Below are 27,198 nucleotides of genomic sequence, written 5' to 3' on the forward strand. Positions count from 1 at the left end.
CTTGGATGATTAAGCGCGGCGTGCTCGCAGCTCCATGTTGGTGTGATGACAGTCATGAACCTTGTATGGACATTTTCAGGGGACTCCAAGAAATCACACTCCTATCATATTACTCCCTGGACCTTTAAAATTGAGGAGACGTGAAAAAACTGTTCTGTGACTGATAAAGTTTCGAAATTCTCTCAATAAATTATGTGGGACAAAGAGAAGAGGTAAAATACCACTGTCCCATCTTTTTTCAAAAGTGTTTGGGATCACATTCAAAGTAAGCAAACAATTCAAAATGAACACAAGTAAATATTTCAATTGTGTCACACGGACACACATGGGTCACAAGGGAACGTATAACCTCTCTATTAACGTACAGGGAAAGTTCAAGGGCACAAATTGCATATTAGTCAAATCCTAAGAATTTCGTTTTTGATACTGTCACTAAATAGAAAAAAAAACAAAATTGGTCTTCTAAAGGTAGCTGTTAAAGAGTGCCGTTAAAGAATGATCTCTGCTGGTTATTTATTGCAATTTAATTGCTGATGAATGTAAAAACATAGGCTTCGGTATTAACCACAGTGCCTTTGGTTAACATGTTTCATGACGAGACAAGCATTCAGTAGCATCTACATGCTCTAACTGAAGAGAATGCCCGAACAAGGGTGTAAATGGGTGGAACATGGGGTCAGCAGCCTTGACACATTCCTCCTTGGTGGGAAATGAGTCGAGAGACACATGCAGAGAGCACATGATCTTCCGTCTTTTACCCTGCAGAGTGCCTTTCTTTTTGTTTATTATTTATGGGTTATTCCGATTTGTCGCTGTTAAGCTATTTCCGCTTTTAGGTTTTTTGGGTGCTGGGCTAATGTTTAAATTGATTTCCATTCAGTCAAGGTTGCTCAATCCTTGCAGCAGAGTTTATGCCCGTGGTTCTACTGCAACTGAAGTGGCCATAACCTTAAAAATCCCCCTCTCGTCTGAGCCATCTTTTTCAAAAACAATATCCTAAAAATGTTTTGAGCAGTCAGTGTTTCCCTGACACAGCTTTAAAACATGCTTTAACATCTTTGCTAAAATGATTATCCTGATTCCATTAGTAAAGTGCTGTCCCTGTCCCTGGAGCACTTTCCAAACAAAGGTTTGCTTCCTGATTAATTCACCAGCAGACTCATCAGTAGCGTTCTACTAATGGAAGTGCGAGGATTTTTAGAGTCATACTGCCCACTTGTATATCTGTATATATATATATATATATATATATATATATATATATATATATGTAGCATTATTGTTGTGAACTTAGAATAAGCGTTGCAACAACACATCATGAAAACACACATGTCACATTAAAGCTTCCATCTTCTAGTTTCTCCACCACTCTGGTAAAATGTGTTTGTCAGTGGTCTGCGCTCAAATGCAAACAGATGATATCATCTTGCAAGTTTCACTCATTAAGAGACCAACCAAGAGCCAAACAGATGTTCTCCAGCATTCGCAGATGTTTACGTATTTACCTGCAAGCTACTGAAACTAAATCGGAATTCAGTCTCCGTTCATTCACGTTGCTGCAAAGAGCATGCAAGGTTAACAACTTTGTGTTTCTCAGAGTAGGAGGGGGTTCTTGGGTGTGTGAGTAAGTGATGTGTGCGTGTGTGTGTGTGTGTGTGGTGGGGGCTGCACAACTGCAGTGATCCCAGAAGTCTGCGCTGTTCCACAGAAGCATGCCTGGGATTCCAGAGGTGTCGCCAGAGGAGGCATTTCATGTTTGTGTGGTCTCGTCTTCCCCAGGAGAAATGATCCAAAAACACACTAACATCAGTTATTGTGGTTCGTGAGCTGTTATTAGGGGTGGAGGTGCAGGTTGTGGGAAAGCCCTGAGGGATTTGACATGTTGAACTGTAAAAATGTGGACAATGCTAGAGAGGGCTTGCCATCGACATGTATGGTTTGGGGCAGGGGGCACTGACTGGGAGTGGAATGGGAGATACCGACACCACCTGCTACACAATCTGTCAAAATGTATCTAACATTCATTTGACTTCTCTTTTTTCTAAGCTCTACAAGACTGTAGACAGAAGATACCTGTGAAACAATCAGAAATCAATTAACTTTGTGACGTCTTCCTCATTTTCCAACTAATTTCTTTTCTCTCTTCTGCCTGGGGTCCACATCAGCATCCTATGCCCATCTGTGCGGCACCTGTCTGGCTGAGCAGACGGATATTCACAAAGATATAATCTTGTGAATGAGATTGCAGTGGATTTAACATCTCATCACATAATGATCCATTCACCAAATTACTTCCAGAGCCCTAATGGCACAAACATAATCCACGACTGTAAATATATATAGAAGCGGCAGAACCAACAAACATGTAGAAGCTGCCAAAAAGACTAAACAATCACGCTGGCTGGTTTCTTGCACAGTACTGAAGCTCATGATCAAATCTGAAACCTTGTGGGTGAACGGCCCATCACATTTTTGCAAGCACATCCAACTTTCTTTACTTCTTGAACAATGGCGAACAACCAATAACACCTAAATGGTAAATAAGAACAATCTATCGAGGATTGTAACTTCTCTTTCCCCGATCCCCACCTTTTTTTTTCTCCACAAACAAGCAGAACTGCCCGTGTCATACCAATCAAATGCATAGTATAGAAAAAAAGAGAAAAGAATAGAAATAGAACATGCAAATTACATTGTTGCTCATGTGTTACACACGATGGAGGCACGTACCCAGATCCAGCAGCCAGAACTTGCAGTTGTCAGATTGTTCTCCCCCTGATAAGTCCATTGAGAAAAATGGGTTTAAAGACACCAATGACTCGATTCCACGGGCCATGTCGGCCAAATATTAAGCCTCTGGAGTTCCAACCAGAAATATTCCCTTACTGCATTTTCGCACTTATCAAAGCTGCCGTTAAAATGCTACGCAAATCCAAACTGCCTTGGAAACGAATTACAGTTGCCAATAAAAATGACGCTGCTCAAAGATCTCACTGACATTCCGGGGACAGAAAGTGAGAAATCCAGGGAGAGGAAAAAGAACAAGTCAAATGCAGCATGAGAGAGTAGGATGTTTTCTCTCTCTTTCTTTGTATCTCCTTTCCTCGCTGCCTCCCACCCTTGTGAGTGGGCTGCTGTGAGGATATTGGGCAAACCTCCACTGTGCCTCTCCTGTTCCAAAGGGACGTCTGGAAACAGGCAGCACATCTACCGTATTACCCTTTGTAGAAGCGCCCACTCATTTTATGTGGGCGAGTGAATATTTTACAGGCATTAGAATGCACACAAGTTGTGCAGTATGTTTGGACCAAATATAGACTTGGTTATGAAATCCAAATGAACTGGAAAAATGCTCACAGGCTGATTATAAATAAAATAACACGACGCACTTGTCACAAATGTGCAGACGCACAAAGATGCCACTGATTAGGAGCCTTCCCTGGGCTCTAAACACACCCCTTCTTCTAAGGATAGATGCACATAAACTGGCCTTCATTTACTCTGTTATCATTAATGATGTCATTAACTGGGTACTTCATTATTCACTTCATTCTGAGTGGCACTGAGAGTCATCTTGCTTGGTAAATTGGGAAATCCCTAGACTCAAAATGAGACTGTGATTAGTACGTAGATACAAATATGATTTAACAGGGATTTGCAGGTTTGCGCAGTATCCAGCAGAAGCATTAGATTCTGAAAACATGCTGAATACAATTAAGTAAAAGACCGTTATTTCTCACTAAAACAACCTTCAATCACAGCTCTGCAATTACTTTAAAGCCTAATTCCCCAGTATGAGAACAACTCTATTCTATTTAAGTCAGTAATACCCGGTGTGAGAAACAGAGAGATTTCCTGAACCGTCCCCCTCTCACTCCTCCCGGTGAAAAGGGCCCTAAATGGTTGGTCAACAAAAGTAAAAGGCAAAAACATTCTTTATCATCTTTGTCCATCTCCTCCCCCCCAGCGACAGCCTTTTTATTATCTAAATTTAATTATTATTATTTTTTTAAACCAACGCAACCCCTTGCTGAGAGGATTCTTTTAATCTCTCCCTCTGGCCACATGAACAATACAAACTGGCTCAGTTCGTGCAGTCAGGGAATCACGGAAAAAGAAACAATGATGGGAAACGACACAGCTGGAGTTGAAAGTGCAAAAAAAAAAAAAAAAAAAAAAAAAAAAAGAGTTGGGAAATTCTCCCTTTCTCCCCGGGCTCTTCTAGTAAATCATTCAGCCGGTGCCAAAACTGTGCGTCCATGTATGCGCAGTTAAGGCATGCTACAATTTAAGTACCAATGCGGACCTATCTCATTCTGACTAGAAAGAGGCTGCAAGCAAAATATTTGGATGCTATATCTCCATAGAAACAAGCAGCCCAACTCTCACCCACTGTTCCAAAGTGAAAAGAAGCTTCTGTCAAGACATGACAGTAGCTCCAAAGAACTATACGTGCCAAGCAAAGGTTGATCTTTGTTTACTCTTTTAGGCGGATTTCAATATGCTAATAAAACTGCATACACTACTATCCATCTCAAATCTAGGACAGGAACAATGCCGACAATGGTCTCCGTGCTGACTGTGTAAACTCCACAATGAAAGGGATCTGCTTGGCTTTTTGTATTCAGTGAGACATCCCACTGTAGGACAACAGATATCAGAGCAAAAAATATCACTTACTGACCCCCCCAAAAAAAGGAGAAAAGTACAGGAGGAGCAAATGTTTGAGAGACTCGTCATCTGACATCAATAATAAGAGCCGGTTCATAAGAACGGACAAGGAAACAGCCGCTGATGCGCATTCCCCACCAGCTATCTGCCCTTTGTATGAGAAATGTACTGAAGTGCCTGCTCTGGGAGTTGACAGTATATTTCACATAAGTGGGAAGTCAATGAGAACATTTAATCTGAGCTATTAAATTTGATAAAGGACCTCCTTCACACCTTATTTTTCAGGTTCAACGTCACAACCCTGGAGCCCGATTGCACTGTTTCAATCAGTCTATCGCAGATTTAGTCATTAGTAACTTTATAATTTTGGACAATTTAAAAGTTTTACAAATTACTGAGTAAATGTCCGCACCTCTACAAGTTAGAAATGCCACTCATACAATCAATAATAAGAAAATATAACACAAATTATTCAGCTGTAGGCCAGTCTGCTGGGTGTGTACTTGACTTATTGAGAAGCATTTATTATCAAGCATTTTATACAGTATTATCATTAAATAGGGAACAATCCTTCAGCAGTATAACCTACTTGGTAAAATAAATCTAACACATTTTCATGCAGGTCATTTTGCCATAAACCAATAAATTTGTGTGTCTGCATAGGGCAAAAAAATTCCCATAATTACCTGCTGTGTTTCTATTGGTGAGGTAGTTAATTTTGTGGCAGGACATGATTCAACAATATTTCTCTTTCTGCAACACAAACAGTGTGGGGCAGAAAATGGGAACCACAGAATTAACTCCTCATAATAAGAGCCTATGGGCAGGACAACACACGCAGATTCTGACATCACGTCCTCCGGGATTTCACCTTCGCAAGGCCACCTGATAATTCATGTTAGTTATCCTGGATGGGGCCTGCTGCTGCATGTTTAAGCCCAAATTAGCCTTTCTGGTAGTAATTAGGCATGCAGTTGTTAAAAGTGTGGGGAAGTTGAAGGTTGAAATATTTTAGAGATAATTAAAAGAGAGCTGTGCTTCAATCGGGCTCACCACTGTTGCGTAGCAACACTTGAAAATACATGTTTGTGTTTCCCCAAGCAGCTGTTTTATGCGAGGTGAAGGTTCTGCAGGTCAGTGATGCTTCGCAGTGATGCTTGAAAACAAGAAATCCATCCATATGAGCAGCTGTTTCATAAAAACTGTCACCTTTTCAAGTGCACCTCAAGTTTCAAGATAACTATTGTGGGCGTGAAAAAAAAAAAAAAAAAAAATCTAAGCAACTATTTTGCTTGTACCTTTGTGGTTAAAGAGCCCCTCCATCTCCATGGAAGATCGGGAATGTGCGATACAGAGCATGGAGCAGGGCACGATGCCCTCCTGGGCAGGGGAGCGGTCTGTGGTCCGGACCAAGCACCAGTCTGGTTTGTCGTGGAGTCGCTCCAGAACCTCCACGGTCTGGCCTCTGCGAACAGTCAGCTCCCCATTGCTACCACTGTTGCTGGCCACAAAGTCATGGATCACCAGCGTCAGCTCACATCCTCCGGAGAGCTGGAAAAAACAAACAAAAATGTATAGAAAATGTCACTATCTTATTTGAATTGGATTAGATGAGGTGGAGGCAGTATGTAGTCATATTTAGGATCAAAGAACTAAATAAGAGTGAACTATAATAGCTATTGTTCATAGGTAAAGGACTCATTACCAATGCACAGGGCAACACAAGTGTTGTCTGATCCCCATAACGGGTCATTCATTTGAAATACAGTCATAATCTGGATTTGGATCATAATTCTATGTTTTAAAGATCCTGCCACAAACACTAAGTAGCTAGCGCCATAAATTGATGCGGACAAGTGTGATCCTGCAGCAAAATTTCCACCGGCAATATGTGATGGAACAACGGAGAACAAAAAGCCAGTTTTCCAACACAAAACATCCTTTACTTACAGCACAGCTACTCAAGCAGCACTGAAAAGTGAAAGTTTACACGCAGTCATGATTAGTGACTCATTCTAGCACAACGGAACAAAACGTCACTGATGATCTGACCCTAATCATCCGCGTGTCCATGGAAAGAACAGCAGAATTAGACGACAAGGTGAAATTAGTCATTTTTCACAATGAGATTTCCAAAAGGAATTCATGTGACTCAAAATGCAGTAGCTTGCTACATAAAGCTCCTGTGCTGTCCATACGCATGTGCATATATCCATACGTATGTATATAAAAATACATACTTCTATAGCTCCTCTCAGCGATAGTCCCGTAAAACATGAACAATTCCATTAATCACCGAAGCAAGCCCAATATTTGCGACATACCCTTTGGTAGTGAGGCAAAGCCAGAGAACTGAGGAGCTGAGAGACAGGATTTGAAATCCTCTCCTCGAGTTTGTCCATTGCCTTCCACTCCCTCATTGTGAAAGACGGTCCAAACGGCCAAAAAAACTCTACAGAGCAGTTCAGTTTTTAACGCAGATCACCAAATTTGTCTTAAATCACAGGAAGAGGAGGCTTAATCAATAAGCTTCTGTTATACTCATTTTTCATGGAGTGTGTTTAAGCCTGGTAAAACAGTCCCAAGTGATTATGTTAAATGTCTGATCCTTCAAACAGCTTCCAAAGCTCACAGAAAACTTGTCCACTAAAACTGCCGACAGCACTCCTCTGTGGGTCTTTACAATTAGACCACTGGAGCTTAAAAGATTCCTTCTTGTGCATCTCCTCTCTGCAATGAAGCCATCCTTCTTTTAGCTACTTTTTCCCAAAAAAGAGATCTCTGATGTCCAGTTACAAAAAAAATCAAAAAATGACGAAAAAAATGCATTAAATAAAATAAAAGACACCCTGGCAAATTTGAGGAAAAACACTGACTGTCCACATTTTGAGGCAAAGTGTAAGATCGATAGCTGTGAGGGCTCAAGACTGTGGTCTCTGGCATACAGACGAACAACTTCTGTGAAGAGAGTGTGGGAGGCTGAAGCTGTCGACACACAAGTCAGTCACTTCAGCACAAACAAACCGGAACAGGAGGGCACACACACACACATCAAACACAAACACACCACTGTCACTACCTCTTGAATGAAATGTCTCATGTGAGTCCCCACACAGAGCGAGGCACAGAGAGATGCATTCATAAAGCGAGAATGAGATGCACATTCAAATGTGCACGTGTTACGGTGTGTTTTGAATCTTTATGCATGCGAGCCCGCTCTAAACTGAGGGAACAATTCTTAATTAATCAGTGTCTGCAGTGGCTTTGACTTAAGTAGACAGATGCACCAGCGCACACAATCTCCCCTCACATGCTCACCGTCTGAATTACATTTTATGTTACGCGAAACACCAACAGAAATGAGCTTTGCACGACTGCAGCAGTTAAATAAAGAGTGAAACTGAACGTGCTCATTTTCTTATTTTCAGATAACAGCACGCCCCATGAGGCTGAGCTGGGGAAAGTCCAAGTTAAGTGTGAAAATAATAACCTTATGTATCAGTCCACCACTCTGGTTTATAATTAAAATGGCCACGCACTGGGAGATTAAAAAAATAAATAAAAAAAGAATCTGTGTGTACTGCGTTCTAGCTTTACAATTGATCATACTGAGCGTAGGAGGAGAAGCCTTCTGGGGTGCTATTACCAGATATAACCCGAAGCCAGCCATCCGTGTTCCCAGAGAGCTAAGATTTTCTCTTCTCTCTCTCTCTCTCACGCACGCACAAACACGCAGACCCAAGCAAACGCTCATGTTTTATAGCTCTGTCAGATGGACTGTTTCTTCCTCTCAACACAAGCAGACACTTTCACAGGAAACAGAGTCAGGATGGTTAGGCTTCTGACGATCATATGTGACGATATTAGCCAATGACAGAATAGCTACGCAGTGATTTAAGATTAGGAAGTAAACCCCCCCCATACAAAAAAAATGTCTAAAACTGTGTATTGTGTATCATCAAGATCTACCTAGTACATATTAAGGACAAAAAAATGCTTGCAGATTGTTTAAGTGTGTGTGCGCGCTCCAACCTTGTCACTGTCCAGTGTATTCTGAGATGTACGAGAGGCGATAGAGATGGTATCCGGTTGGCTGCTGGCATCTCCCTGGCTGTCCAGCTCCTCTCCATCCCTGTGGTCAGAAGTCGCCATTGCAGTTATTTCATTACCATGACTGCTAAAAACACTGCATTTGACAGTGACCAAGCTGCTTGATGAGTACTTGTTTACATTAGTTTTAAGGCTAACATCAAAATGCTCTTTGCTCACCGTCTCCCTTTGTGTTTAGCTGTGTTGGCTTTGGGGATGTGGATGGGCTCCTTCAGAGCCCCACGCAGGTGGACAGTTCGCTCCTGGATGACCTCCCTAATGTGTTTGATCCAGTCCTGCTTGTTCTCTATACTTGAAGCCTATGACACAACCCATAATCGAGTCAGACAAACCCACATACGTACAGCTCTGGAGTCAGCAGTTCAGTCTATTCTCCTTCTTCAAACACAGAAAGATGCAGTACATCGGCGTCAATGGCAAAGTAAAATAGCGGCAGTTGCATTTCTCACTTTGGTTATAATGAATGACTGGTTGACTCATAACGCAGTGTACAGTGCGCAGTATGAGGTCTGTTTTAGCCATTATAGTTCTGTCTGATCCCACATGAGTGTTTGATCCCTCTAATCCCTTCTCTCGACTCACACATACATACTCAGGCGCAATGTGACATGCAAACAACAGTGCATTCTGAGCTTCATTCAGTGCTCCACAGACAGACAGAGGATATTAAATGTGCTTATCTAGCCAGTGTTGTTCCTATATCTTACCTAACAACTGGGACCAAGATTGCTGTGAAGCTGGGTTATATAAGAGGCAGTTTAAGATAGTCTATGAAAATGATGTAATAAGACAGATAGCTACACAGCACATATGCTGATGTGTTAACACATACTCTGGGATTTGTTCAGCGTCCCCAATGGCCTTGCAGTGGCCGTGCCAGAGTCCCATAAACAGAGATGTATGGGCTTTATTATGGTTAATAGGGTAAAATATCCACACCGGTGACAGCGTGGAGAGAAAGCACGTTCGACGTCATCGCTTTGTAGCTGCTGGAGCTCCTTCTGCCCCCACTGAATTTCTCAGATTCTAACTTTAGTTTTTCTAAAGTTTATATGTTTCAACCCACAAGCCAGGTCGTAACACTCTCAAAAACAAACGCATAACTCCACATATCTATACACATGCATAAAACATGATGTCTGACTCACTGTGTGAGAGTTATGAAGTTAGTTGCCTGCGAGTTTGAAAAATGACCCGTCAACTGCTATGCAAATGTTTCTGTGTGATGAGTGAATAAGTAGCAGCAAGTAACGCTCCACCCCCCTACAGGCACGGAACTTTCTTGGCTGAAGATTGTAGGCTTTAGTGGGGGTGGGCTGCAGACATGTGCGAACACCTTGACCGTTCCTCCACTTCAGGAATCGGATGGCATCATTTTAAGTATTAGCACAGTCATTCTGGAACTTAGTTCTAGGTTGATCATTCATGTCAATGTTATGTAAAATGTTTTTAATGTGAATATGAATACCTTGAGAACAATCTTGTTGTCCGAGGTCGGGGTCCTTCCCACCCAGAGGGCAAACTTACAAGGGTCTCCCTCCACATGTTCTGTAACTCCAAGCTCTGAGGTCTAATGGGATGGAAAAGAAAAAAAACAGCGTGCTTACAGTTGTCAGCCACAGGCATCCCAGAAATATATTCCAATGAAACAGTACTCTTCTTACAAAGAGTTTGCTCTTGAAGAGGTATTTGTTGCGCCCATTGGAGTCTTTCACTTCCTTGCTGAAGACGAGGGACATCTCAAAAAGGAAGAGGTGTCGGTCACGACCCTTCCGAATCAGAGTCTTGGGGTCCCACACCTGGAAGGACTCCTGGAGTATCAACTCTCCTTGGGAGTCAATGTTCCCATCAAACCCTGAGGCAATAATGGGGGAGCGTGGAGAGAGAAATTTAGCGATGTTGTTAAGTTTGTGCAGAACATTTAAAACTGTCGGTGGATGGAAAATGGAAGCAGTCTGACTAATATTACTTGTGACTCACGGCTGAGTGATTTGTGCTCACTGACTTTTAGAATCGGAGTGAGATTAAAAAAAAGAAACCTTAAGTGCAGTTTAATCACTGGCAACAATAGACAACGGTAAGCAGGCGTGCAGAAAAAATAGGACCAAGTGAGTTCCATTACTAGCAGACTTGTGTCTCTGTACTGAATGTGTCTGCTCACCATCCAGCATAGACAGGTGCATAGCATCATTGGCTCTCTTTGGGACACTCAGCATCACTTCAAGACCATCCTTGATCTCACCTTTTCCCTCTTCACAGCACGTCAACAACTCCTGCAACGGGAAGCACACAAACACAGTAACATTTGAATAACAATGTAATGAACACAAGAATGCCAAAACAAATAAAGCCAGACCACTTATTTCTCCTTTCAAAAACACATGTTAAGGCGGGCTCTACCTTGAGAAGCAGCTGGTACTTTGTGATTCGCTGGACTGGCTTGATCAGGTAAGAGGAGATGGAGTTGGCAAGACGATGTCTTTGTTGAATCTCCTGTGATTCAAGCGGATATGCGTTCACACCAAACTGAAAAATGGGCGGCACACTCAACCTAACTCTGATATCCAGAGTTATTATTCGTTCAACGCCACTTACGTCAAAGTAGGGTCCAGCGTGCTCCAGGATGAGCTGAGTTGAGTCTGGCTTGTTCTTACAGTAGTTCACGTACATCTGGAACTTATCAGCCTGGGAGAAAGTTTAAAAAGAAACAATTGTGTTGCTCACGTGATACTTGGAGTCAAGATGAAAAACACCGTTGTTCCATAAACCTTCTGTGTGCACCCATCAAATGCCTTTTTTGAAATTTGTTCCCAAAGAAGAGAAGTGTTTGTGGTCGGATAGAAATGAGCGCTACTGATAAAACTAGTGTGGAAACCTTTGCTACTTTTTCAGGCAACCCATCACACAGTCAGAATCATTAGGCAGACAGTAGCCCCTTTCACACTGCGACCCGCTACCTTAGCGGGTCCAAATTGCACCTTCGACCCGCGTCGAGCAATGTGAACGCTTGGCGTGTCAGGGTGACCCGTGTCACCTGAAGCCGAGTTCAGGGGGCGTTGCCTAGTGGCAGAGCGTCACACGAAACACATAAAATGGTGGGCGTGTACAATGACGTAGGCACAAGCCATGCGTCGGAGGTAGGGTGAAATACACCTGTCTGCATCAAATTTTTCAAACAAACGATGGCGGGACACCTTGAGAACTCGTTTTTGCAATGCAGTTCATGGAGATGTTACTTTACGGTGCGTCTTGCTGCGTGGGAAACCGAGCTCTCCCATCTTTCTCGCCAGCCCTTCCAGCAGATGTCCATCCTTCACCCTCCCCGAAATGTGGCGGAAAATAACGTCCTCTGCTCGGTGGCTGAGGAGCTCGCGGACCTCCTTGTCTCCCCAGTTGGCCATATTAAAAAATGTCTCGAACTTGATGTAGGCTAAAACAGAGTGAAACTTGTCCTCACCTGTCGCTGTTGTTCTGAATCAGCTGTCCATTCTGTCTTTTAAACTCCTCACGTCACGCCACGCCCACGTCCGACCCGCGTCGATTGTGTTCACATCAAACTCGGCTCGGCAAAAAGACTAGGGTCCGACGCGGGTCGAAAGGCGAGTCGAGTTGACGCGGCAGCCCGGGTCGGCAGTGTGAACACAACAGCGGACACGCTAAATTCGCGAATTAAACGCGGGTTATTCGGCAGTGTGAAAGGGGCTAGTGACATCTGCTGTGAGCTTCTAAGTACTCTCATCATTATACGCACCACGAGTTACAAGTTTGCCAGGGATGCAGGGGAGCATCCCATTCGACCTGATGAGGTTGTGAGATTAAGTGCTCCACAGTGCTCTTCCAGCACATTGTTTGCCGAGGAAAAACACTACATAGACATACACCCCTGATCTCAAACAAAAAAAGTTTTGGCAAATAAAACAAAACTCTGGGAAACATTCACAATTGCTGAAGTGTAAAAGTATGAGCACAATTAGCAAAAACAAAAACATGTGCAGTCCATCTCTTACCCAGGTAACAAAACAATGGCCAACATCCTCTGGAAGCTGCTCATACTTCTCCAACTCCTTCAGGAAGATGCTGTTGGGAGACATCGAGTTTTAATCGGTCGAGTTCAAACCAATCTCACTAAACTCACTGCGACTGCCAAACAAACGTCCACTTGAAATGTATCATTTGAAACCATTTTTTTCTCATTCTGATGGTAAATAATACGCAGCACTGAAGATGGCTGCACAACCCACTTGTGATGAAACTCATAGAGGTCCTGCATGTTCCCAAAGATGATGTGTTCCTTGTTGACAATGCCAGGAGGAATCTCCTCCACGCCGCTCGTCATCTCCCACAGGTAGGTCTGCACAAACCAGAATAATCCATTAAATACTCTGACATGCTTACCCAAAAAAGCTAAGGAGTAACTCTCTAGTGAAACTTAGCAAATTTAAATCTAAAAAGTTTCTAAAGCTCAAGGATAATTGATGAAGATTGAGTAAAATATTTTGAGGTCTCTGTGTGTGCAGCCTCTACAATACTTACATCCATACACTCTCGTAGGTCTCTAACATAGGTTTTCTCTGTTTGAATCAGCTCTGCCATAATAAATCTGAAAGTACAGGTATCAAAATCAGTTTCTTAGGTTTTATAATAAATCTGAAAGTACAGGTATCAAAATCAGTTTCTTATGTTTTATAATAAATCTGAAAGTACAGGTATCAAAATCAGTTTCTTATGTTTTATAATAAATCTGAAAATACAGGTATCAAAATCAGTTTCTTCGGCTTTACTGTACATCAACTAATCATTGTCGCTACAAAACAGTAGCAGTAGCTGTAAGAAGCCAGTCCACATAACAGAATTGAGTATCAAAGATAAAACTTTGAATGAAGTTTGTTCTTTACACTTGGACATGCAGTCACTTTATCACCAGAGGTCTTAACATTCTGAAATTCACTGGTCTAAACTGATCCAAAGCAACTGATCTACTGCAACACGTTTTCGAGGCATTAACGTCGGAGGAAAATTACCAATGTTGCTGGAGGTGGGTGCATTATAACTCCCTGATGGTTTGTTAACATATGTCATTTACAGGCTGTTCACGGACTCCCTGCTGTATGAATTCCTCTCATAAACCTATAAACCATTTACAACTACTCCCCGCAGTCATTCTATGCAGCGTGGTGCTGTGAGATAAAATGCTCCAAAGGCAAAATAGCACTCTGCGCTACCATGCACCATAAACTGCATCACTATGTGCGTACAGCGTCGACTGGATAGGAAGATTTTAGTGTTGATTATAATGTGCTAATGTTATTCTATTTGACATTAAACCCTGACAAACCGAACTGAAGAGCTTGGCTGCGGCTAAAGAAAAATTCATTATTCTGAGAAGGTGTGATCAGGAGACAATAGACACGTCTGTTTCTCTTACTCTTTCCTTCGTGCCGATTTTCTCTTCTCCTCATTAAGTTCATGGGCAGCATCCCTCAACTTGACCTCTGACCCCGGAGCACTGGCTGGGATTATGTCCAGTTGCAGCTCTTTACTCTGAAAACACAGAAGGCAGGGGCTGTTATCAGGTGCACAGCCGGCCCATTGGTCATTCAGGAGTCGGCACGCTAACATGGGATGCGTTTTCTTTCTATTAGAAGCCATTCATGAACATGAGTTTCAACAGGAACAAGCAGTGACAGAAGATGAGATGTGACAGTCCCAGTTATCCATCTGACCACCTGGCTCCTACAGCTGAGACAATGACATCGAGCCCAGCTGTGGAGTCTTTGATTACATGAATCCATGAAGAACCATCAAATGCTAAGCTTGAGGTCAGTATTTTTAGTTATATTATCTCCTTACTTCTTAAAATCTTCACATTAGTTGGGCTATAGTCCAACATATATCCCAGGTATTTGGATACAGCATCTAAACGCAGTTAGTACAGTAGAAACATGCACTCACAGCCTTGTTTGAATCAGAAGAAATGCCGAGTGCCGTCTCCAAGCAGGTTCGGTATTTGTCCATGCGGAGAGAGAAGTCCCTGTACCGCTTGTCCACCGAGGACACCCATTTCTTTATCTCCAGGGCATGGGAGTGGCCCTTGTCACAAAACCCATCCGCCAGCTGGATCAACAGCTTCACCCGCTCTTTGGTTTGCTGTCAATAGAGCGACATTCAAGGGAGGGGGCAGAGAGAGGAGAGGGACGGCCGCAGAGGCAGTGCCGACAGAGAAAAGGTTGATGAGAGAAAGAAAGAGTTAGGAATGATGCGCTGCTTGATGGGCACAATAGCTTGCTCTCTAACACACAATAACAGTGACACAGCAACGAGGAACGACAACAATAAACTGCCCTTGAAATGGGCCTCACAGCAGAGTGCAGGGCTCTGCAAACACAACACAGGAGGCAGAGCAACAGGCAGGAAAAGACACACAGGAGCTCTGTCACTTCGCCCTCTTTTCGAGCTTCACAAATAAATCAGCAAACAAACATACACACGCGTCTGTGATCTGGAAGCGTTACCTTTGCCGTGATCTGGAAGTCTTCGTGCTCCTTCAGTAGCTCCTGTGTGTGGTGTATGCTAGACCCAGTGGATGTGTGTGTGGACAGGTAAAACTCCCCGGTGTCATGGATCCACTCCAGGGCCTGAGGAAACAACCAATCACAAGTGAGTACACGGACACCGCAGAGATTTCAGTCTATCAACAATCACATCTGAGGAATATCTGAACAAAATGATATCTTTGTGATACGCATCAACTGTACCATTGAGATGCAATGCATTGCCACTTCTTACTGCATTTCTTCATTCAATTTTACAATGTCTCACTCCTTCTATGGCCTATTTACTTTAAAACTGGACCTGCAGGGGATCTGACCTGCAATGGCAGAACTGGTCCACTCAGACCAATAAGCATCGAGGCCCTTGGGATATAACCTGGAAAGCCTTAGAATAGCCGCGTTCTAGAAACGAGTATGACGTCATCAGGTTTCACTGGCCAAGCAAAGGTTTCTGTGCAGGTGTTGTGTCATCTAAACGCCACAAGAGGTTGCTAGATGCATCTTATCTCACAGCCATGGATACCCTGGTAGGCACTTTTTTTTTTTTTTTTTTTTAATTTCTCCCTGAAATTAAAGTTCTACTTTTATACAAGAGTCCAGATGTCAGCTCAGTCTCTGGACCATGAAGACATCCAAAACCAATGCTGATAGCAAATGATCTCGACTCACAGATCCATGGATATTTGAACAAAAACTGTTGCGAAAAAAGTAAACGCTCCCCTAAAAACCAAATCTAAAAATTGAATGAAAAAATAAAAAATAATGATGATGGAAAACGGAATGCTGTAACAAAGCAAAATCAACATCCCAATGTACTTAAAAGCCCATCATCAGTGAGTGAGGAGGCTTATTCTTTCCTCTGTTTAGTGAATCAAATGCCAAACACAGTCGTCTGGTCTCATCATTTTAGGCTTAAACACACATAGGTTACACAAACACGCACCTGTTTGGCACTCCTTTCAAACACCACATACTGCTGGCACTGGTCCAGTCTGCGCTTCCTCATGGTCCAAAAGTGGAGGACTCTGTTCTCTCTCTGCAGCAACTCATTTAAGATATCTGACGAAGGAGCACAAGGACTTTGCTTATTTGGGATGTTCACTTTATAACGGAACAAACCGGGCATCCAAATGAATACTCCAGTGAATACATTAAACAACACTGGGGAGAAAAAGCTCAATAAGTTCTTTGTAACGATCGGACACACATGGTGGAGATTATTTAGTTGTTTACTCACTCTTGACCTGAGTCTCCGGAGCTTTGATGTGGGACAACATGCCGGGCATGTTGACACTGTTTCTGTGCAGGTACTTCAAGAAAACATCCGCGTTACGTCTGGCTAATGTACAGGCCTGCAAACGTGCAGCAAGAAGACAAATGTCACTTAAAAGGGTCAACGGAGATATATCTTTCTGAGAGGGACAACGTTGAAAATCTGCTTAGAAGTCAGACAACTAAGCAGGTGGACAATTATGTTTTTATGTATTTCAAATGCTCTTTTCTCACCTTGAGGAAGGCCTCCTTCTGCTCTAGGTGTTTGCTGATCATCGGCGTGACGTGGTCCGACTCGCTGTTCGGGCCCAGTTTATCCGCACCACCACACCAGTCTTCCTCTCTCTTGTACTCCTGCTCGAGGCTTTCCAGCACACTGCACACCTGAGACAGACACAGACACAGCTTCTAATTATCCCTTGGCCTGCCACAATTAGTCCAAAAATCGCACAACACTGTATATTTGAGTTGACCTCAATCATGTTTGCATTAATCTGCCTTTTCTATGGAAACAGCAGATTTCCTCATCCCCCCCCCTCTTTCTGCCCCCCTGTAGCGACCCATGAGTGCAGAATTGGCGCCACCACCTGTTTGCATATTCAAATATTTCTAATGTCACATTTGCCTTGTGCAAGTTCTGTTTACAATGCCTAAAAGACAAAAAGAAATGTCATTTTCATTTATTTGTTCTAATTAATGGCTCTTTTTCTTTAGATGTATACTCATAATTAACAATTTGTCTTGCAGAATATTATAGTGGTGGCAAAAAGTAACAACAAAAAAGACAACTATATCTTTACTCCTAGTTATTGTATAAGTTTTAATCATGTGCTGAAATTCCGCAAATGAAACAGCCTTCTCCATGTCCTACTTCAGACTCTCATGCAACCTGTGCAAATATAATCCTCTGAAAATCACAGAGAGTACATTTTCTATCAGAGTCTGATTGTGCAGTCGAATGATTTTATAGGACCACTGATGGGAAAATGTCCTTTCTATCAGAGTGAGACTCACTCAGGTTCAAGATCACATGTGACATACCCATTCTCACACACACACACACACACACACACACACACACACACACACGGACAACAGTACCTGTTCGGAGGTTTTGTAGAAGGCTACAGAAGCATTAACCAGTTTGAGCCGGTCCTCCATCTTCAGCATCAGCTGCTGCCAGTGGTCTGCCACCTTCAAGTCAAACAAAACTCATCAGGTTTCTACTCTCAGCTTCGAAAAACACGACAGGATTGCTACAGAGAGGTGAGCGGAACTGAACAGCACCTTTTCCGCACAGTCTCTGATCATGTCCATGTCGTAGTGGTTGGCCTGGAGAAGTGCCTCAGCTTTCTGCTGTACCTGCAGCGCGCTCTGATGGGTTTTCTACACGGAGGGAAAGATACAAAATAAAGAAAGAAACAAACAAAAAAAACCCAGTCACATTACGATGATGAGAAAAATAGCAATGTACACATAACAGCGGTTGTTTTAAAACGTCAGCATGGGCTTCAGGATGGTTCCCCAGGGCAGTTTGATTAAGAAGTGGGGACTAAAGAACAACAGAGTCAGGGCTGAATGGAGCAAAGCAGTGTCTGGTTACAGCACTCAGCTGGACAGGCAACGGGGAATGAAAGGATAGCGGTTACCCTGAGAGTGAGGCGTTTAAGAAGGGGGAGATAATAGAAAAATGAAGGACGTACTGCCGTCTTTGATGATGTTAATGTGGCATATTTGTTTAAATGTCTGCAACACCAACAGGATTCAGTGAAGGTGGGCATTTCAAAAGCTCTTTCTCTTTTCACGCAGGACCCATTGAAGAGGTCAGAGGATTCAGGTGTGGCACGTTAGTTAAAATTCCAGCCTGTAATGAACAATACACAAAAGCACGGCTTTTCTAGCGAGTGTGAATCTTTGCGTCTATGCGATCAATGAAAAAGTAGGTCGGGCACAGGCCTGCATTAAAATGAGCCGGTCTCAATTGGGTTGAAAGAAATGCACCCGGCATAATCAGTGCATAAAGACGAAAGGTGAGCGGGGAGCGAGGAAAGAAAGAGGCAGAGATAGCAGTTATTCATGATTCCATTTCATGTGTGACTTTGTGAGGAGTGGAGGCGCAGACAGATAAGAACCTGAAGAGTTTGAAAAAACGTGGGGATAAGGGCAGGACAAAAAGCAGTGGGAAAGCAATGGTAAATGGAGAACAACAACAGACATGGCATGGTAAAGCTGATGAAATAGAAGAAGAACAAAGCAAGAAATCATGGACTTCATCAGAAAACTTCAAAAGAAAAAAAATAAGCAAACTGGAATAAGCATGTGAAGATGAACACGTAGCTTTTCATGTCCTTTGGTCTGGTGAAAAAACAGAAAGCAACAAAAAAAAAAAAAAAAGGAAAAGAAAAGGTTTTATGATCTTTTCACCTCTATTGCGTGTTGAAACTGTTCGTGTTCCTTTTGTAGCTGTTCGGCCTCTTGTAACGAACTGGCTGTGATCAGACCGGCGTTCAGCATGGACTCGCCATTTCGGATCCAACCCAGCACCTGCAGCACACACGGAAGGTGTTCATCATTTTAAATTCTTATCATTGTTCAGTCCTTATTTCTACTTATTGCTCCAAATTTCACCGTTATCCTTCGATAGAAACACAGCTTCATCCACCTCTTCTCTTTCATTTTCTGCCTTCTTTTTCCATCCTCACCTTTGGCTTTTTAATCCCTTGTTCCACTTTGTTCAAGCTTCCCAAACTTCCCGGTTTACCCTTAACTTTTAACCCTTTTTTTCTGTGCAAAACCTCCTCATCTACCGCACCACAACCCCTGCTTTACGCACATAACGCCAGAAGGACCCCAGATCACATTTGCTTATAGTTATGCTGGCTTATTTCGAGCCAAAGGGTTGACTCCCAAAGACACTTTGCTCCGTCTCCGACTCAGGAAGCACACCTGCTGAGTGGGTGACAGGCCCAACTGCAAAAGTGATGATGCAACCCAACACTGACTCTCGCTTTCAAGCAACTTCAACAGGGCCGATGTTTCCGTTACACTTACAATGTCCTGAGGCAGCAGGACAGGTATGCATGGAGCTGCACTATTTTATCTCAGAGAAGTTTGAACTATAATGCAGTGCAGAACACTGTACTCTCGCTCATCTCCACCCGGGATTGAAGGGCTGTACTATTTGTAAAAAAAAAACAAAAAAACAATAACAAATCAGCAGCATGAACACACAGGCTACAATTGCCAGATGGTGTCTGCACCAACTTTAGCCCCAACAGTGCAGTTACAGTCAGGTTCAGTCATTTCTCTTGCGACGTTTATCCATTTAGCAAGTAGAGGCATAAAGCATGTTGTTACCAGGCGGCGCGACTATTATTGATATTGCTGTGGAAACTGAAAATACGTTTGTTTTTGTTTTGTTCTGAAACATCAGCGGGCTAAACAGCTCCATACGTGTGCCGTGCTGTAACTGTGACCTGCTACGGAAGAGAGAGCAGCTTGTTGACACGATCTTCACACACACAACAACAAGCAAAGGCACACTGTCACTAACTACTTTTTGTGCTGGTTTGTGATGGGTGTAGGCCAGGGACAGTTGCACACATGTTTAGTGGAAAATCCTTTGCCTTAAGTATTACACCCAAAGAAAAGGGATGCCAACAGTCAGGATAGGCTTTAAGTCGGGTTACCTCATGACTGATACCATATGGGTGTGTGAGTTTCTGCAGGTTTTCACATCCATCACTTGCTTAACGCGTCGAGTGTGTATGAATGGGTGCATGGATGCTTTGAATGGTGCTTTGGGTTAAAAGGTGTACTATATGTACTATAAGTGCAGACTATTTACTTCACCTGTCTGCAATCATTGTTTTGTTTTGGGAGTCACTGTTCTCCTCGTCCCTCGCAAGGTCACTTCTTCATTCCTCACATTATTAAAACAACGCCACCGCAATCTAAACCCGTCCATCTCAATCACATCTGACCCACATTTGCGGCAACACAGCAGCAAACTGTCCACAAACGTTTGAAACCTTGGTCAACTTCCAAAAATGATTATGCCTCCCACACAGTTTTCTTTCATTTTTTTTGTGTTTGTTTTACTTTTTTTAATTTTCCATGCTGACGTAAGCCCACTGAACTCAGGGAACGTTTAAACATGGAACTGTGCGTATACTTTGGACTTTTTTTTGTACAGTTTGGCTGAATTTCCAAAGTCTAAGGAGAGTCAGAGCGAAGACGGTGAAAAAGAGAAAGAAACGAGAGGGAGGGAGACAGACTGTTGACACAGAATGAATCATCAACCCCTGGTCATGTACAGGCAGAGTCTACTGTTGCCTTGTACCACACACATATTCTGGACTAACACCGTGGTATGCTGTAGCAATAAACTGTCAAAACGTCTTTCCATTGAACAGTCGGGCCTCATTCTGAGGAGGAAAAGACCATTACAGTCTGCTTTAACGTTGTATTCACCACCCCTCCCGATCACAGTCTTCTGTTCTTTCTTTCTTTACACGCGTACCTGTTTGACCTCCGCTTGGAGATGCCTTAATTGGACACACTGCTCCAAGTGCCTTCTGTGCTGCTCTGCAGCCAGGTCCAACTCCTGCTGCTTCTCATGAAGAAACTCCAGCAGGTCCTGAACCCGTGTGGACATGTCCACGTCTCTGTCGCATAACAGCTCCACACCTGCGAAAAGCAGACATGTCCGTATGATACAAACAACAATCCCGCCCTTCTCATTTTTATTGTTTCTTTTATTATTTGTTTTTTTTTCCACATGCGATATAATCTTCTAAAAATGAGACCTTTGGGTCGTCCTATTGAACTGATACTTTTACATTTTACAAGATGGGCCTATGTGTGACTACACAGAATGAGAAGGCAAACAATATCTGCATGGACACATCACATCCGCCCACTTTCAGCGGAGTTCCAGATGCTCTCTGTTGGCCGGATGACCGGATGCCCCAGTCACAGCACCAGTAGAAAGAGAAACCTCCTCGTTCCCATAGAAACAACTCAACTACACAATATGGTGACGAGTTTGTGGTGATACATGGCCTATAGTAAATGTACTGAATTATTCTAACGATAATTAACAGTGATTACTCTGAACTCAAACCGCCTACACAGACTGCGACCATATTTATAATGGCTGCTAAAGATGATTTGGATTATGACTGTGTATTTGGTGGGCTTCTGATAGGTCTATATATTCTGTGCTGAGCCACAAAGAGCCTCTATGTCTGAGTATTTTCAATTACTTCACTCACCGGATGCCTGGACCTCTGTGACATACTGCAGCAGCTCTTGTCCCTGGTGGATGACGTCAAACGTGAGGTTGTTCATGGTAAGTGCTTTGTCCGCGTGATGCTGAAGCCTCTGCTCAGCTAGGGTCAGATCCTCTGTATCAAAGTCATTCATCTGCTGGGACAGCTCCTCATTCCATGACTCCAGGTCCGAGATGATCTGAGGGGGGGGACGGGGGCCGAGAAAATAAGAGAAAGGAAGTAGGGTCATGCCACATGTATCATAGGAAAAAAAACAAACGCTTCTTGCTTCTCGACAACAAAGATTGAGATGGCAAACTTGAATATAAATCCACACTGTAATTGATGTTAATGGATGCGCTTCTTCATCTCCTTTGTCCGAAGGGATGTACAATGTGCCGCTCACTCTTCCCAGACACAGTTTGTTTTTGTTATTTTGACTGCAAAAGTGGACAACAGGTTTGAAAAGAATTTTAAAAAAAGACGCTCATAAGCTAAAACAAAACAACAATTATTTCAGTATACTTATAAAATTGCTTTTGAGAGAATTTATACTTTTTTTTTACTTTATTAGCAACTCGACAGTTAAACTGCCGTAACCCAACACTCCAGCTGACAGCATATTACGCTGGTAATGCACAATTGGTAGAGCAGATGTACAGAGATGCTGGTGCTTGTCTCTTACTGCCCACGTCGGCTGAATCACGATACCAGGGGCACCTTGATTCTGGCACCATTAGCTATTGTCTGTCAGTTTTTTCCACTTGTTACACGGAGGTCTCGTCTGCACTTTGGTAATTTCTCCTTTTTGTGTGGATTTTTATCATTTTCAACCCAAACTAATATTGGCACAGCTCCTGGCACGGTCTAAAATCCCAGATTAATGTGAAATTTCTACCTTTTAGAGAGACAATTACAGAACTGCAGCTGAAAGATCAACACTCGCGCTCTTGGCTGCTTTACTGACAAGGACGAAAGTCTCTGCATAGACTGGACCCGAGTTTCAGAGCTTTGTTCAGCTGTTCTGTAACCTTTCAAATGGATGTTTTCAAAAAAAGCTCAGAAACTGCCATCTTGTGTCTTACAAGACCTTCGAGAATGATGAAAAATCAAGCTACGGTAGAAAGTGTCAAAAAGAAAAGGGGAATTTTGATGTTTGCATGTTGGTAATCACAAGTAAACTCAATAAAGGAGAATGTTTCATTTCCTATCTCTTGGGAATTTACCCAGGGCAAGAACTGATCCTGTCAGGGTATGTTATGAAACAATAGAGCAAGAAACAGAAGCAGAGTTTGATTCACGATGCAGCTACAGTGTACAGTGGTGATAAAACTTGCAAGAAGATGGGCATCATTTCAAAAGAATGTACAAAGGCATCAGTACTGTTCTTATTGTATTCATGACATGCATGATTTAGGAAACACGAAGTTACGGCTAACAACAATAGCTATCGACATCTATTGTCAGGCTTACTTCCACACACCAGAAGTCCCAAAGCTGCTGCAGAGAAGTTCCCATTGTTGGTGACCAATAACATCTCTCACAGTCTTTAACAGAGTGGTGAACTACCTTTAGTGAGTTCTAAAAGACAACAACTCTCTGAGATACTCTTTTTTTTTTTTTATATCATACACATGATCCCATTAGTGATCGCTGCCAGCGAACCCAATTTGTTGTTAGATTGTCCAACAGGTGTTTCCCTGAGTACTACAGAACTAATTTCTGTTGTGTGAGTTGAAAAGGGAAAATATTTTGCTGCAAAACAACAAACACGCAAAGACCAGTAATCAGCCCCCCCCAGGCAACTCTAGGAATTTGGATTTTCTGTCATTCTCACGTCATAAAATCAGCACAATTTGTTTTGATTTGCTCAGAGGATAATCACCTTTCTTTTCAAATCTAGCAACAAGGTTCAACAAACTTACCAAGCCTTCATTTGAACTCTGCTCTCCTCTCCTCTTGCAGTTGAGTAAAATGCCTTCTGTGTGCAAAAAGACCATTTCCTTCATCTACCAGGACTAAGAAAACTACCTGGAAGAGGAGATACCATAAGTCTTCCCTTTGCCTGCTTCTTTCTTGGTTGTGCGCAGCGACACAGTGTTTGTTGTCAAGGAGGAAAGCACTGAAAGATGAAGGTATGTCTCACCGCTACCCTCACCTTACACAACTCGCCCCCCCCAAGTAAAGCCGAGAGGGAGTGTCACAATGCAAGTGTGTGTTTAAGTGTATGTGGGAGCAGGGAATGAAAGAGGAAAAAATGCCTCCTCCGCCCATCTTCATACTCGAGCTCTGTGTCATATTAATCCTGGGTCTGTGTGTGTGTACGTAGGCGACTTCAGTGTTCAGCACGTGGGATTAGCAGATTCACCACAGTTCCACGACCTGACGTGCATCCTTGAAATCAACCTCATAACTTCTATTAGCACACAGGACATTCACACGTTGCATGGGACTGGACGACATATGCCGATAAACCTTACTGCCACCTTTTTTTGTTTTTAAGAATCCAAATAAGGCCTATATATATCATTTGTGCTTTCAAAGTGCTTCTGTGACATTCATCGGATCAGATAGGTAAGATAGATAAACATTGCAAGAAAAATGCAAAAAAAAAACTTGTGTAAAAAGAGCAGTCATCGTATCTGAGCAGCAGCTGAGAAAAGCAGCACTCACACAGAGGGATGCTGAAAGAATGTGTGGATACAACGCAGCAAACCTCTGGTAAAAAAAACAGCCACGAGAAAGTGGATGAGATGCATCAAGTGGAACTAAATGCTTTTTTAGTCACCAATGAGCGATACTGTGAATTCAGCCATGCTTTAAACCAGCAGGACTCCTCGCTACAAGGACTGAATTTGTCTTTTACGGTTAAATGGTCCATCAGCTCAGAGTCACTTTGATTTAAAAGTACACTCCTTTCTCATGGATCGTTTTGGGAAACTTAAAACAGCCAACAAGAAACGAGGAAATTAGTCGGTGGAGCATTATCATGTGCGTCCTTCCATTGTCCTTTACATATCATTTGCTTTCTATTGTGGGCAATTTTCTTTTCACCTGCAAGCTTCCTTATGTCTTTTGTCAGTTATATTTTCTGTTCTTACAGCTAACTTTGTCCCTGTGGGCCTATGCCTTTCTGTTCCCTGAGGAAGGTTTAAAAAGAATAATAAACAAAATGCATCTTTGACTTGTTCGTACTAAAGAGTGAAATTCTCCAAGACTATTTTTGTATCAGATGCCATACATGCAGCTTTCCAACACCTGCTCTGCCACTCACAAAGCGAAAACCAAAAATCATACACGCAGTTTCAATTCCCCGACCACTCACATCTATGGCGTCCCTCTCGAAGATGCGGAGCTGAAGGAAGAGCTCCAGTTTGATCTTTCTTTCCTGGAACAGCTCCTCCATCTGGCCCTGGGCTTCATCCAGCTGCTGCAGCACACTCTCGATGTGAGCCATGGAGCTGTTGTGGGGGGTCTTGTTGCTTGAGATGGCAGAATCTCTGTGAACAGCAGACGAATACAGAAGATGTTTAACAGTGTATATACGTGGCCACAGATCAAGCCAAAAGCTGTTACTGAGACATTCCTGATAAAGATTTCCACTTTCTTTTCTTTTAAATCTGAAAATCCATTCTAGTAATTTTCTGATCTATAGCAATTTGTGTCCTTTCATCTAAGCTTATGTGTTGGGTGATACTGAAAATTGGTTATCAGAGGGGTATATTAATTTGGCTTGTACTAAATATTACAGAATGTATACATGAGTTAATCAAAGAATAATAATAGTCACCTGAGCTGTTGTATGAGGTCCTCTCCCTCCTTGATAACATTAACAGTTGCTTGCAGGGTGGTCTGCTGCTGCTGACCGAATCGCTTGATCAGATCCTGCACTGCTTCTACTGACTCGGCGTATACATCATCCAGCAGTTCTTTCTGAAGCTCCTCCAACCATGTCCACAGCTAACAGTGACAGACCAAAAAAACATGAAACTGTTAATAGTGGACCGCAGACCTCAAAGTGACAAAGCAAACAATAAATCAGGACAGCTAAACAGCGATTTTGGTGGGAAGAAGACGCATGGGGGGAGAAAAGGGAGCGGGGCTGATCCATAGAGCGGTGTGGGATAAACACAGATGAAGGAGTCAATCTACAAAGCTGCAAAATGGACAGAGACAAGATGCGATTCAGGAATCAAGACTCAACCAATTCTGTTCCAAGCTGGTGTTTTGTGATTGGTCATCTTTGTCACAGATTAGCCATCTGGATGAGCTGGCTCAGTGTACTGAAGCCCTGGCCCACCATCCAGGATGTCGGAGAGAGACCCAGGCAACCACTGTTCATCTAATACCCAGGCTGCCAACACTCGGGCACATATACTTCTGACATTCTTTTCATCAATATGGTACGTAGCACATTACCTGTAACTAGACGGGCAATGGACACAAGTCAAGTTTTTTTTTTTTTCCTTTTCTTTTTATTATAACAAGAATATACAGTGGCGTATCCTTCTGCCTGATGGAAATCAGTGCAGATAAACCCCCTCTTCTATACTGGTTAATTCTCTGTCTCTGCAAGTATCTGGTTTGCCCTTTAATTATGGGTTGCAACTACATTTAGCATACACATAGGGCAAAAGAGATGAGTCTTTATGGCATGGTCCTGGCTTTTCTCCATGAGACTACTTAAACATGACAAAGACTAAGCACGTGCAGAGCACATGCTTTGTCAGTCTGGAAAGGTTCCAGAATATGTGACTTTCAAATGTATGCAACCTTAGGGGAGGCTGAGCAGTAATTAACACCACATCCTTGCAGAACTCGCAGTTTTCCCCTGAGGAATATGGTAAATTACAGAAAGAAAAAAAGACATGCTTGTCATGATGAAAGTTGAGAAGAAGGTAGGTTAAGTTAGGCAGCCTTTCATTTGTGTAAGCATAATTGTACTGCCCAGGCAAACGAAAGCAGAAGTTGATGGAGGTTTACACATGCGAATACAATATTCGAACACATGGCCCTTTTGTACACACTGCCATGGTGCAAATGGCACTGAAAATAAATGGCATGTGCCATTGCAAGGCAAAACGATTCTAGCGCTGCAGCATTTCTGATACCACAGGACGGTGGCACCAGATATGTTCGAATTTCTGCTTGCAGTGGTTGCATGCAAGTAAATATCGCTGGCTAAAGAGAGACATGCACTGGCCAAATACAATCCCAAAACAACAGGCCCTAGTTTGAAGATGATTTAGCTTTTGTTTGTTTATTGAAACACTGATCACAGATGGAACAGTAGGTTTCCATAAACTGTTACATGGATAACA

General features: G+C 42.7%; 1 protein-coding gene across 8 annotated transcripts in view; it reads right to left on the reverse strand.

The window, feature by feature from the left end:
- triob (trio Rho guanine nucleotide exchange factor b) overlaps positions 1-27,198 on the reverse strand; it is a 99,580-nt gene that overhangs the window by 16,831 nt on the left and 55,551 nt on the right. For all 8 annotated transcript variants that reach the window (XM_075465089.1, XM_075465086.1, XM_075465085.1 and 5 more), the window contains 24 exons: positions 25,668-25,837; positions 25,203-25,377; positions 21,881-22,076; positions 21,127-21,293; positions 19,029-19,148; positions 17,892-17,990; positions 17,706-17,798; positions 16,839-16,988; positions 16,570-16,684; positions 16,276-16,391; positions 15,294-15,416; positions 14,734-14,928; positions 14,207-14,322; positions 13,315-13,381; positions 13,023-13,132; positions 12,789-12,858; positions 11,377-11,466; positions 11,182-11,274; positions 10,943-11,054; positions 10,446-10,636; positions 10,250-10,351; positions 8,941-9,080; positions 8,704-8,803; positions 5,970-6,222 (listed from right to left, as the gene is read on the reverse strand). In XM_075465089.1, coding sequence (XP_075321204.1) covers positions 5,970-6,222; positions 8,704-8,803; positions 8,941-9,080; positions 10,250-10,351; positions 10,446-10,636; positions 10,943-11,054; positions 11,182-11,274; positions 11,377-11,466; positions 12,789-12,858; positions 13,023-13,132; positions 13,315-13,381; positions 14,207-14,322; positions 14,734-14,928; positions 15,294-15,416; positions 16,276-16,391; positions 16,570-16,684; positions 16,839-16,988; positions 17,706-17,798; positions 17,892-17,990; positions 19,029-19,148; positions 21,127-21,293; positions 21,881-22,076; positions 25,203-25,377; positions 25,668-25,837 — 3,163 coding nt within the window. The remainder of the gene's footprint in view (positions 1-5,969; positions 6,223-8,703; positions 8,804-8,940; positions 9,081-10,249; positions 10,352-10,445; positions 10,637-10,942; positions 11,055-11,181; positions 11,275-11,376; positions 11,467-12,788; positions 12,859-13,022; positions 13,133-13,314; positions 13,382-14,206; positions 14,323-14,733; positions 14,929-15,293; positions 15,417-16,275; positions 16,392-16,569; positions 16,685-16,838; positions 16,989-17,705; positions 17,799-17,891; positions 17,991-19,028; positions 19,149-21,126; positions 21,294-21,880; positions 22,077-25,202; positions 25,378-25,667; positions 25,838-27,198) is intronic.

The sequence above is a fragment of the Odontesthes bonariensis genome, chromosome 5 (assembly GCF_027942865.1).
Source record: "Odontesthes bonariensis isolate fOdoBon6 chromosome 5, fOdoBon6.hap1, whole genome shotgun sequence".
NCBI classification, from domain to species: Eukaryota; Metazoa; Chordata; class Actinopteri; order Atheriniformes; family Atherinopsidae; genus Odontesthes; species Odontesthes bonariensis.